General features: G+C 33.4%; 1 protein-coding gene across 1 annotated transcript; it reads right to left on the bottom strand.

Moving 5' to 3' along the window:
• Positions 1-662: 662 nt before the first annotated feature.
• Positions 663-12,354, bottom strand: LOC134687378 (betaine--homocysteine S-methyltransferase 1-like). The gene is made up of 7 exons (XM_063547630.1): positions 12,190-12,354; positions 10,275-10,465; positions 9,087-9,281; positions 8,365-8,476; positions 3,112-3,290; positions 1,943-2,024; positions 663-1,157 (listed from the first exon to the last, which is right to left on the bottom strand). The coding sequence occupies exons 1-7, from the start codon at positions 12,200-12,202 to the stop codon at positions 868-870; spliced, it is 1,062 nt and encodes a 353-aa protein (XP_063403700.1). The 5' UTR covers positions 12,203-12,354; the 3' UTR covers positions 663-867.
• Positions 12,355-13,751: the final 1,397 nt, after the last annotated feature.

Genomic DNA, 13,751 nt, shown 5'->3' with positions numbered 1-13,751 from the left:
TTGCAAGAGCTCTGGTGCAATCATTTATCATCAGAGTTAGAGTAAAGCCTTGGAAATTGATTTCAGAACAAAGTATAAGCATTCTTGAGCCTATATTCATCATCGGAATAAAATAGACTTATTTTACAATTACATTACGATTGAATCAACACCCATTGATTTTTTTGGTTGTTTGTTGTTGTTTTTTTTGGGGGGGGGGACGTAATGACAATTCTCTCAATTGATTGTCCCCGTGGCGAAAATCGGTAAGAAAGTGAGTGGTGTTGGGCACAAAGATAGAAGGTACAAAAAAATATAAGTTTGCATCGGACAACGATAAGTCTCCTCCTCTTAAAGATGATAGTTAAAAATCTAAATGTGGTGTCGACCCAGCATTTGGATTTCGTCATGGATGAAATAATATAAAAAGTGTGATTCACGGTACATAGACTTTTTTGTCGTAGAAAATTGAATAGGGGGTTTGATTCCCATAATGATCATTGTATACCAAATATCACTGAATTACAAGAAGTGGTAAAAAAAAATTCACCATAATCTAGACCTAATCACAAACTAATACAATTGTTGATACCGCCGCCGACACCTAAATACCGTCAAAATACCTGTGTCTCGCTTTTGGACTCCGTCAAGGCGAGACAAAAATAAAATAATAAAAGCCTACAGCATTCTGAACTTAAATTTTATTCATTTCTATATGTATATATTTGACACTCATGTCATCATAAATTTAGCAAGACATGTAGCGATCTTTTGTTTTGTAAATATTACAAATGAAATAATATGTATTGTCAAGGATTTTACTAGTCAAAAAGCAGTGAACAAGTGCAGGAAGCTTCGAACTAAAATCATTGCAATTCAGATAATAGCTTATTCTGTGGGTTTTCCTGTAACCATGTACTGCCTTAGCTTGTCAGAGCTTGAATATTTTTTACTTATTTTTTCCCCAAATATAAAGCTTTGAGATATGTCGGGTGAATACTTTGATGCTTCAGGCTGTCTTCCATAAACTTGTGCCAATTCTCGGAAATAATTTGGTGCATTTCCGCAGCACAATCCGATATATTCTATTCCCATTTCTTTTGCTTCAGTTGCGAACTGTCGAATGTCTGAACGGCTACACATGGCACAAGCTAAATCTAGTGGATACAAAGATTTACCTACAAGAGAGACGTAAATAATCTTTAATATAATTTTGTTTCCAAATATGGTACGTTTGTATACACTAGAAAGCTGTACAGAAAGGTCGCGTAAAAGATATTTAAAGAAAAAAAAATATATTTAAATTATGTTATAACAAATCGATAACACGTCTAAACATCAACCCAACAATGTTAGATCTGTAAATTTGCTTTCGCAAATTTTTGGTTCTTCCCTCGCCGGGATTCGAACCCATGCTACTGTGATATCGTGACACCAAATCGCCTGCACTGCAGCCGTCCCGCTAGACCACACGATATATATATATATATATATAAACACATTGTTCTTTAAAGTATCAGGATAAAAAAGAATGAAAACGGAAAACGTGAAAAATAGACAACAACCCGACCAAACAGTAGAAGAAACAGATCTTACATTGTTATCTTATAATTGACCCATAGGACCAATTCAACAGCACCGTTCAAATTATCATTTATTTGTTTTTCGGAATTGGAATTGTCTTTTATCTTTTGTTGAGTGTTAATAAAACAGACATCGTCTTGTGCAAATGGTATGTTCATTGGTAGCTATATACGTTTCATTCAGATAGATACTCATTTATGGTTTTATCAAATGTAAAGAAATGTGTCATGTTGTTAGAACCTTAAGTAAAAAGTGAATACTAGGTAATATTGTAAATTTATAAGCAGACTTAAGATTTCAGAAAATTACCAATAGAAAGGATTTAGCTTACTTTCTTTACAGTATTATTTATCATTTGACAAGCGTTATGCACACCAACCTGTTTCTGGGTCCAACAAGGACTGAAATGTTCGATGGTCATCTGTTGTTCGGAAAGGTACAGGCATTGCAGCTACTGGACCCTAAAATAGTTTCAGTCTATTAAGAATTGTATATGACAAATTAAGCTAAAAGTCTTGGATATGAAACAGTATACTGCAACATTACATATACGAAATATCTCTTTAGAATCGTCGATGCTTGACGATAACACATAAAGAAATAAAAAAAAATTAAATTAAAAACATTCTTGTTTATTTTCATCATGAAATGATAACGGTCGTGAATCAGAACCATTTATTGTTAGATGACTTTCTGCTTTAAAATATCGATCTGCCGGATGAGTTAAATTCTTTTCAACTTATGTTGTACTGTTACACCACAGATAAGGGGAGGCCGGTTGGCGCATTCAAACTTGTTTAACCACAGCACACTTGGAATGTGCCTATACAAAGTCAGAAGTCTGTAAACTAATCATGTGGTTGCTGCTGTATATCGTATTTGCTTTTTGTTCATTGTTATGTATATAAATTAGGCCGTTAGTTTTCTATTTGATTAGTCATTCCGGGGCCTTTTATTGCTGAAAATGTGGTATATGTTTTTCTCATTGTTGATGGCGTACGGTGACCAATAGGTGTAAAATTATGATAAAACGCGATAAGACAGTCTCTATAAGAGACAAAATGGCGAAGAAATGTTCAGCTAAAGGTCCCGATATGGCCTGCAAAAATGAGTAAAATCCATACCGAACAACAAGCTTCAAAATACCCCGAAACGACAAATGTAAAAACATTCAAACGAGAAAGCTAACGGTCTAACTTCAGCTCAAAGCATTAAACAAATAGGATATACAGCCACAAACGACAACTACACCACTATAATTACAAACTCACTATTATTTGGACAGTCACGTGCATACATAATGTGGCGGGCTAAAACGCGTAAGCTGGTCACGTGCCCAACACTCCCCTAAACCTGTGACGGTGCAACAACAGAAGAACACAAGAACAAAATGTACAAAACAATAAGCGAAAAACAAATATGATAAACCGCCACCACTCAATGGTATACTCCGGACTTGTGACGTTTGCATACGACAACCCCTCCCCTAACCTGGACAGTGGTGTAACACAACTAAAAAAAATGAACAAAGGGAAATTAATCACTCACCTGGCAAACCTTTTTTATTTCTCGTAATAATGGAAGCATAGTTCTTGGACCTCTACCACAATTAATCCCAACGACATCAGCGCCAGCCTCTTCAAGACGACGACAGGCTTCTGGGAAGGGTACGTCGTCAGTTGTTTCATCAGGAATGTATGGTGTGAGAGTTATTACAGCAGGTACACCTACAAGATTTGCAGAACATTTTTCTTTTTCGATAAAACAAAATATTTACTTATAACAAATATGCCCGATTGGTGACATCATCGAATGCGACATTTTAACGAATTTTAAATTAATTTGATATCAACAACACGTTCTAGGACAGTAAGTGACACTAATGGGACAGGAACTGCATAGCCCGGAGTTCACTCCAGTTTGCGGGGGTTCTTGTTGCTGTATCTTCAGTTTTATGTGTAGCGTTTTGTTGACACCTTTTTTTTACTTCGGTCGATTTTTGTTATGCGTCTACGTTTCCTCTCACTTGTGGGTTTTGACATTAAAGGGGAAATTCACGATTTTTTACTTATGGTTTAAATATGTTTATTATGACATAATATATATATTCACAAAGTTTTATCGCTATATGTGCAGTAATAAAGGAGAAATTCAATATTTAATGAAAAAATATTAACTACTTCCTGTAGGTCGTGACGTTTTCTCCTGGTTTTTGCATGCCGGGATTTAAAATACAATCATTAAAAGTCTTGGTTTTTAATCATATTTTAACGTAATCGTAAGCGCGCCGATGACTTATGCTTTATCTAAATAACCATCCGATAATAAGAAGATAAAACGCACAGACGTTCAATTGTACATATTCATGAGATAAATTTTCTATGTTAAACGTATATATTCGAATTATTTTTGTAGACAACACAAAAAGTTATAAATTTATTTTTAATTAATATATTTTCGGACTGATAAGGTGAACAAAGTAAAGTACAATAATCTGTAAAGACAATATGTTGGTGGACTCTTATTGACCTTTTACTATCTCTGCTATGACTTGGTTGATACGATGTGTGTATTCACGGTTCTGTGGCAATACGCGTAGATGGCTTGTTGAAAGGTAAATTGTTATTTGCACTTCGGTATTTAACCACGCCTCTCGGGCACACCTTGCCAGGTGTGACTGTCTATTCCTCGGGGTCTATTCGGATCAGTGAATTATAAGACAAGGGAGCATTCAATACACATATTTAAAATATATATTCAAGTTGGTGACAAATAAAAATTGATCGCCACGTGGAATTAATTAATTATGTTTGGTGCTATTATTTATTTGAATTCAAATAAGTTAATTTACTAAGAAATACACAATTTTCGGTTAAAGACGGGAAACTTAAATCATATGTCCGATTGAAATGATTTACACCTTTTGTCCTTGATTGATGTCTAATAAAAAGGAGAACTTAGAAATTATAAATAGCTTTACCAAAGTATTTTTATTTGTCTTTATTAGGCAAATAAATGAATGAGAACACTTAGATTTAAACTTTTTTAAAAGCCACGTATAAATTAATAACTGGAACTCACTGAAGATAACTCTATCGAAGCGGAATATAATATGAACGAATAAAAAATTGACAGCAAATTTAAGGTCTTCTTGGAATGGAATCGAAAAAATTACGAATAGATATTCTTTATCAAGTGTGAAAAACGTCAACCAAATTTAATCATAATCGGGGACGTCCTTATTAAAATAGTCTTCGTCTCACAACGTATAATACTTAATAACTATTTGACCAAAGATGTTTAAAAACAAAAGACAACGAATTTAATGTCATCTTTCCCTTTTTTTGAATGTAATTATAAGTCTGTTCAACTGGCAAGAATACCCCTAAAGCGGACAAATATCTGACAAGCAGTTTATTCTTTAAATTTGCTGTCATTGAATATCAAAAAAGAAAATAAATCCCGAAAATGATTTGAAACTTTAATATTCAATAGCTTTCCTAGAAAATATTCACATCCCTCGGGGATTATTAGTGTACGTCCAGTTGCATATGTTGGAACAATTGTGGTGATGACGAATTTCTTTCTTTATTCGAGAACAATCTAATTGATATATAAATCTGTGATTTTACTTTGTTCATAACTTCGATGAACCAAAGCAAGTTATAGATCGACCTGTATTTAAATCAAATTGGTCCTCTTCTTCTTCTTCTTCTTTTGGTATACAATAGTCTATCGAATTGGATGGTTACAACTGTTGGTATACGTGGACTAGTCTATTTACAAAACTTTTACCCCAATTTGCACAAAAAGTATGTTTCTTTCTTATGTTCAATGTATACATGTATATATTTTAAATTGAGCTGTAGTTCCGTAACTTTCTATCCGGACGTATAAACGAATCGTCGACAAGTGCGCACATTTTTTTAATCAACATTTCTGGAATGATCCAACTATGTCCTTTACTTTTGACAACGAGTAAATATTACATTTTCCCAGAGACATATAATACAATTATATGTCTCTGATTTTCCCAAATTAACCCTTGGAAAAAATACGTATATTTGTATATCTTTAATTTTTTTTGTTTTTTGTTTTTTTGTATCATTTTTTTTTTATAAATAATATTCTTTACACCAGAAATTTTATTTATAAACAAGCGTATGAGTTAAGTAAAGACTAGTATATTATATCACTTTCGGATACGCAAGACAGAGATGTATATTATACATGCAACTGATAGTTCAAAATGGAAAGTTATAAGTTATCGGCCGTGTACACTGATCAATACCTACAGAAGTGAAACGATGCATGAACTTGCAGGCCCGACAGGAAATCGCTTGAATACCTGGACGTGTCACCTTACACCCCTCACAATACCTTTGGGAGTAATACCTTAAGCCATGCGGGTGATCAGTGGAGCGAAGATCCTAATTTATTTGAATAAAGTATATTACTTTAAAGAATTATGAACGAATTAGATTTTCGAAAACAATTTTCACGGAACACTTATTTATGATTTGAACTTTGACTTTTTAACTTATTCCAATATTAACAGTTTAAAAATAACAGACTATATGGTTATTAAAAAAATAAGAACATTTTATGTATCAAGGTAGTTAGTCAGATAAAACAACCGTACGATTGACAAGATATCGACACGTAATTAAGACTACATCGGTTACTGTAGTTTTGTTTCTTTGTGGTTTATAGACATATCGTGATTTTTATTTGGACAAGATAACAAAATGGCGGAAGACAGAGAACTGATACTCAAAATTTAAAATCGATGGTGATCTCTTATCTAGCGGAATAAAACTTTAATATTTATAAATTTGAGCATTTTTATACAGAATGGACATAATATCAATTTTTGATTTTTTTGCGAAGTTTCCCTTTAAGTATATTCTACTTTTTTGGACGAAAAAGTATCTTAATGAGTTTTTTTTTTAATTTTTCAAAAGGTCAACTGAACCTTTGCTCAAAACTATATAAAACAAGCGTTCAAGAACTAAAGCACCGAATCATATGTGAATGATCTTTAGAGGGAATAACAGCTTAGGGGTAATAAAAAATTATTACAACCAGTGATGGCTTCAGGGGGTGTTCGACCAAACTTTTTTTATTTAAATTTATTGGCTATAAATCTTTTTCTTTTCATTTAAAAAACATTCCCTTTTTGTAACACGGACCAATAATTGCAACAAAAACTAGATGACAATAAAAAAAAATCATCCCCATTTTCATTCCAGCATTAAATCCAAAACTTTATAAATTAGATGTACACTTCTTGTACTTGAGGGTGTAAATCCTGAAGACATAAGACGATCACATCTGATTTACATAGAAGTAATAAATAAATATTTTCTCTTTTCTCTTGTTCTTACAATACTGAATATAAGTTTGATAAATCAGATAAAGTATCATAATATAAATTTTCAAGATGCAGTGACATTTGGAAGATGTTCTTTAGCTCTGCATGGAAAAGTTTTTCCATCAAATCTTTTATACCTTGATCACTTTTTTTTAATATGGCAATATGAATTGCTATACTTTTCTAGTTCAATTGCCAAAATCTGAACTTTTTTTCTGATAAATGATACCTCTTTTAACAAATGCATGTACTAGTATATGCAAGACTTATGCGGGATACCCTTTGTAGCTTGCTGTTCGGTGTGAGCCAAGACTCCGTGGTGAAGACTGTACTTTTATCTAACCAGGTTTTGATCTATAATGGTTTAATTTTTACAAGTTGTGACTTGTTAGTCCGAGATTACTCTGACGTCCGACGGCTGTTTAGCCAGACAAGCACGGCCCCAGCTTGTCTGGCTAAACAGCCGTCGGACGTCAGAGTAATCTCGGACTAGTGACTTGTATGGAGAGTTGTCGCATTGGCACCCATGCCACATCTTCTAATAAATGCATGGATAGAAGCTGACACCGATGAACGATAAAACAAATTAAAGCTATGATATTTGATCATCGATGTTATGTAGATAGATATAGGAAGATGTGGTGTGAGTGCCAATGAGACAACTCTCCATCCAAATAACAATTTAAAAATTAAACCATTATAGGTTAAAGTACGGCCTTCAACACGGAGCCTTGGCTCACACCGAACAACAAGCTATAAAGGGCCCCAAAATTACTAGTGTAAAACCATTCAAACGGGAAAACCAACGGTCTAATCTATATATGATGTACTTTGTACAATCGGTCAATGACATTTTACAGGTAATGACCTAGATAGACGACCATTTACAAGTTAATGACCTAGATATATGTACATGGTTTCAGTTTGTCAACTTGCTTTTATATGCTCCAGAAATAACAATATAATTATATTGATCCTATAGTATTGTTGTTAGTTGATACGATTGAGGAGAATTAAAATGTAGAAATATATATAAGAAAATGTCAGAATACTGACTTGCACTGAATTTGAATTAAAAGTTCTACTAGTACAAACTACAGCTACAATTGTAAGGAATTCCGAATCATACTGAATTCTATTTATACTGTAAAATATACATACATTTAGTAAACATTTACTAAAACCTAAACAGTTTCATTGCCGCAAAATTAACGGCTCATAAGTGCTTGTATCGTTCACCTCAAATTATCATCAGAAGTAATCATGCATTGATCGAACGGGAATTTTGCAGGGACCTAGAAATTACTTCGACTCATCCGGTTTTCGACATAACCGAGCTCGGCACAACGGGGTTCGACTGTAGTGCAAATTAATACATGTCAATGTGCCTCAATTTATAATTAGGTGACTTATGAAACGATACAAACCATTGCCGTATTTTTTTATTGCTTCTAATGCTAACAGGCCCTCTCCTAGGTCGTTGAAAGTTTCTCCGATGATAAAGTCTGCTTTCTCTTCCACTGCCCATTCTACTTGTTCCTTGAAATGTAAAACAAATCTTTCGATCTCGTGTTCTAACATCATTTCAGTATTTTTTCATGTTTTGGGTAAATTTTTTGGGGTATTTTTTTGCCCATAATTCTCTATTCTGTAGTATGTTAGCACCTCATGCTTGCCTATTCTTTAATTTATTGGCCGATTTTTCTTCATTTTTTATTTTTTTGGAATATACTTCTGTAGATCTGGCCCATATTTTGCAGAATTTGCGGGCTCATTATGATTATTCTCTATTCTTGATTTTTTGGTTAATATTTTACCGTATATTTTGTCCATTCTATAAAACCGATCAAGTCATGACCAACCTGTATAATATCATTATCAAGACAGTCGGGAATATTAGGCTTTTGACAGCAAATCGAACATGGGATCGGGATCATATTGATTAAGTATAAAAAGATATACAATGGTTTTTGAGGTTCACCAAAATATGGATGTGGAATTAAAAAAAGAAGCAAAGAGATATCCCCCCATGCAATTGCTTCGTTCAGTGTCAGTACAGTCTTTTTAATGGAAAATAAAAATAGAAGTAAACAATATTATATACGCCACAGATTGTTTTCAGAATATACTATATTTCAGACCGATTTACCTTGAACATTGCTCGTATTTTGTCGCTGGCCTCTTCATCCCCAACAACATAAATGCCTGTGTTGCAGATTCCTCCCGCCATTAGCGTTCCAGTTTCGTCTGCGACTTCTCTGGCTATTTTTAAGGCAATGCGATTGAGTTTTTCCAAATCTTCTTCACGACCAATCAAGCGTAACTTTTCCCTATGACCATAGTACTGTAATTTTTATAATATAATGGAAATCAAGACTTGAACTGAACAAGTTCTAATAATAGTTTAAAATTTGCAACTTCATCTAAAAGACCGTAGCCTTCACGTGGGAGATGGGTTTTTTTGTTGTTGCAGCATTTAAACTTGACTGATTGAACCTAGTTGTAATCGTATTAAACATTTCGAAAGTAACTTTTCACAAAATTGCTTTACGAAAACGACATAAGACTAGAAAACAAATAAATTACTACAGGAAATATTTTACTATCTGAAAAAGCAGTCAGCCCAGTTGTTATTTGAACAAAGTATTATCTATATCGAGATATTTTTAATACTGAAATAAATTCAATAGAACTTTTCATTCTTACCATTTCTACTGATTTTTGATCCTAAGAGCTTATGTTTTGTCATTTTAGAATCGATAATGATGGTAGTTTTCCTTCTGCAATTTATTTACATCATGTCTATTTTTGAGCAATGAGCACACATCTTGTCGGTGTCTCGACTCACTAGCGAAATGTTTGCCCGGTCTCAGGTATATAGGTTACAGTTTAGTCGCATGTAATCTTACCGATAGTGACATTATTAATGAGTGTGAATTCACATGACGGGCGATGCAAGCATAGCAGGAGAAGCTTTTCTTGTCGACGCATCCGCTCTCGCTTCTTTTTGGCGCAGGCGAACTCCTCATCTTCTTTTTATTACCTTGATTCATCAATCAATAATCGATTTATCACTCAATTAACGATTTAACAGTCAATAATCGATTTACGAGATTTTAACATCGGTTAACTATTGTCGTCTTTATTTAGAGCTTGATACATGGAATCGGCTCATAGCATGTTGGAGACTTTATACATGTTAGTTTGTGAACTTTTCATGTTTGGGTTTTCGTTTGTTTATATGTTTTGCGTTGTGTTTTTTTGTTTGATTTTTGTTGACGCGGAGGGGTTGCATTTAATCAGCCGTAATGTCTCCTTCCATTTATATCAAACTTACAGTAAATGCCTCAACAACGTCTGTGCCTGCATGCACAAATTCTAAATGCATCTGACGTATAAGTTCCGGTTTTTCTAATACAACTTCTGGGATAAAAGCCCCTGCTTTAAGATATCCTCTTCTTTCAAATTCCCACATGTAACCCTCCGCATTAAGGATACACTCTCCATTCTTTAAACGTTCAATTAAACCTTAAATGCAATTAAAAAAGAATTCATAAATGAAGAGAAATTGAAAAATTGGTAACCTTAATGACCAGCGACAAATATTACATGCAAGTTAATGACTTTTAATTTGGTGATCAACCAGAAGGCATTCAAGTAATCAACTTGATATATCAACAATGTACATAAACGATGTCAATCTTTGATATATTCCTTATTAAAGACGAATGTGTCAGACTGTCTATTCTAATAGAAGTATAAAACTTTGATATACTTGTTTAAATTGAAAAAAACAAAATTTTCACAAATTAAGGTACCTTCGAAAATTTTCTTGTTTACAATTTAATGCACGCTTTTATGACCTTCTAAACTAGTCTATTAGTGATAATATTATGTATACATGTCATGCTTTTTTGTACGCTAAACTGGGTCAGGGATTTAAAAACATAGAATGAAGAAAACAACATGTTTAGTAACACACAAACGTTATGCATAGTGTGTACATAATTATGTATCTATTCATAAATTGTTTACGGTGAAAACAGAGTGCGCTATGTGCTCGTTCTCTTTATTTCTGTCATTATAAAGTTCAAGAACTTCAGAACTACAAATCTTAATTATTTTTTTTAAATAAAGGAGCCCGAGGACTAGGGTAGCTATTACTTGCTTTAGATTGTTTTGAAATAACAAAAAAACAAATAAAATGAAAATAAAAAAAAAATGCGTGTTTGCCTCAAATCAATGGTTTTGATGAGAAAATAACATTTTGTTATTTGGGCAATTATTTACCTTGGTACAGTGTTTCAAATGTTATTACACATGGAAAATACAAATATTTATATAAAATTGTCTTGTATCGTTCTGTTGTTGACTAGTATATGTACTAATAGCTCTTGTGAATAAGTGGATTACTTAGGGACTACTTAGTTTTATCTATTATATGTCATCATGACCTTTAGACGAATATTTTGTTTACTGTCGTAAATATAGATAATGCTTCAAATATATGTCCCATAAATGTGTACTTTTGTTATTATTAAATGAATGAAAAACGATTCAGCACACGTCAGAACTTTTACAAGACCAAAAGCGAAACAAAACAATAAGCATGCGAATCAACGGATAAAAGTAAATGGTAAATCCTGCCCCTCTTTTCGGTCCCCCAAAAAGAAAATCAAATGAGCATCCCCGTAAAAGTTTTAATAAGTCAATAACATATATTGTATCTATAAATGAAGCTATACAAATAATGCCACGAAAAAAACAAATACAATGCACTGAAATACATCGCCACTTTTACCCTTTCTCCTCAACTCGCCCCTCCATTAATCAGTCACTAGTATTATTATACAGTAGAAATATCATATAACGCAACACAATTAACACACTACAGTAAATGATATATGATATCCATGCGTTAAGTATGTAATATACACACGCGGAAATCAATACTAAAATACAACATAAAACACAGCTTAGTCTATTTATTTTGCATTGTTTTAGGTTTGTTATAGATTTTCTATATCTTGAAGCACTTGAATAAAAGTTAAAAATAAAACTGTAACAAATAAAAATAATTAGGTTAATATATGGGTCGAACAACTTCTAAAATTACGTCTGAATTGCACCTTCACAAAAAGATAAAAGGTGTTGATTTGTTGTTAAAATAAACACATGAAAATGTTAGAATGCTAAAAAGATAGGTCGATTACTAAATACATATTTAAACATATAAGAATTGCTTTACTCACCACGCGTTGACATCTTTTTCACGCAAATAACAGCTCGACTGAACTATACTGAATAACGCGGATTTATCGGTCAATGTTTACCACAGAGCATTTATCAGGATAATGTATTTTTCGACGAGATAAATTGAAGCGTTCTAATTTTTAACTCTGTGGATACAAATGGTTATATAATCTTATTGACCTGTCAGGAAATATTAACGTAAGCAAACAGGATTATATTTAATAAATATTATTAAATGAGAGTGTGTGATGATGAGTGTACGGTAAAACTGTACAAAGATAGGGAGAGGGTTGAGATCTCACAAACATGTTTAACCCCGCCGCATTTTTGCGCCTGTCCCAAGTCAGCTAGGAGCCTCTGGCCTTTGTTAGTCTTGTATTATTTTATTTTTTGTTTCTTGTGTACAATTTGGAAATTAGTATGGCGTTCATTATCACTGAACTAGTATATATTTGTTTAGGGGCCAGCTGAAGGACGCCTCCGGGTGCGGGAATTTCTCACTACATTGAAAACCTGTAGGTGACCTTCTGCTGTTGTTTTTTTTTATTTGGTCGGGTTGTTGTCTCTTTGACACATTCCCCATTTCCATTCTCAATTTTATTATCATCATAGATATCAGGACTAAATTTTGTATATACGCCGGACGCGCGTTTCGTTTATACAAAAGACTCATCAGTGACGCTCGAAGCCAAAAAAGTGAAAAAAGACCAAATAAAGTACGAAGTTGAAGAGCATTAGGGACCAAAATTCCTATAAGTTTTGCCAAATACAGCTAAGGTAATCTATTCCATAGGTAGAAAAGCCGAGAGAAAAGCCTTAGTATTTCAAAAATTCTATTAAAATTTTGTAAACAGTTAATTTATAAATATAACCATATCAATGATAATTGTGATACCCTCAATGATAATTCATGTCAGCACAAAAAGTGTTGACTACTGGGCTTGTGATACCCTCATGAGATCTTTTCGTGCATCGTGTTTGCGATTGTTATTTCATACGTTTACGTGTTTTGTACAAACTGTGGGAAAAGTAACGTGTTTTCTAGTTTTAAAAGGGGGTTCTCAAACCAGGTTAAAGGGAAAAGGGGGGGGGGGGGGTACACGCTATATAGATATAGGAAGATGTGGTGTGAGTGCCAATGAGACAACTCTCCATCCAAATAACAATTTAAAAAGTAAACCATTATAGGTTAAAGTACGGCCTTCAACACGGAGCCTTGGCTCACACCGAACAACAAGCTACAAAGGGCCCCAAAATTACTAGTGTAAAACCATTCAAACGGGAAAACCAACGGTCTAATCTATATAAACAAAACGAGAAACGAGAAACACGTATAAATTACATAAACAAACGACAACTACTGTACATCAGATTCCTATACCAATTTACAATCTATTATCGAGGACCATATGCAGGAACTCGGTTAGCAGACTAAAATTTTGTTAATCAATGTGGGTTTTTTTTTTTTTTTTTTTTTTCCCTGTCTATTTGCATTACTTTATTTTACGGTGACATCAATATTTCTTTGTTTTCAAGTTATGTTCAGGATAGTAAACGGTAC

This window comes from Mytilus trossulus, chromosome 10 (genome assembly GCF_036588685.1).
Source record: "Mytilus trossulus isolate FHL-02 chromosome 10, PNRI_Mtr1.1.1.hap1, whole genome shotgun sequence".
Lineage (NCBI taxonomy): Eukaryota > Metazoa > Mollusca > Bivalvia > Mytilida > Mytilidae > Mytilus > Mytilus trossulus.
The sequence above is the reverse complement of the archived record's forward strand: the minus strand, read 5'-3'. Positions and strand labels throughout refer to the sequence as shown.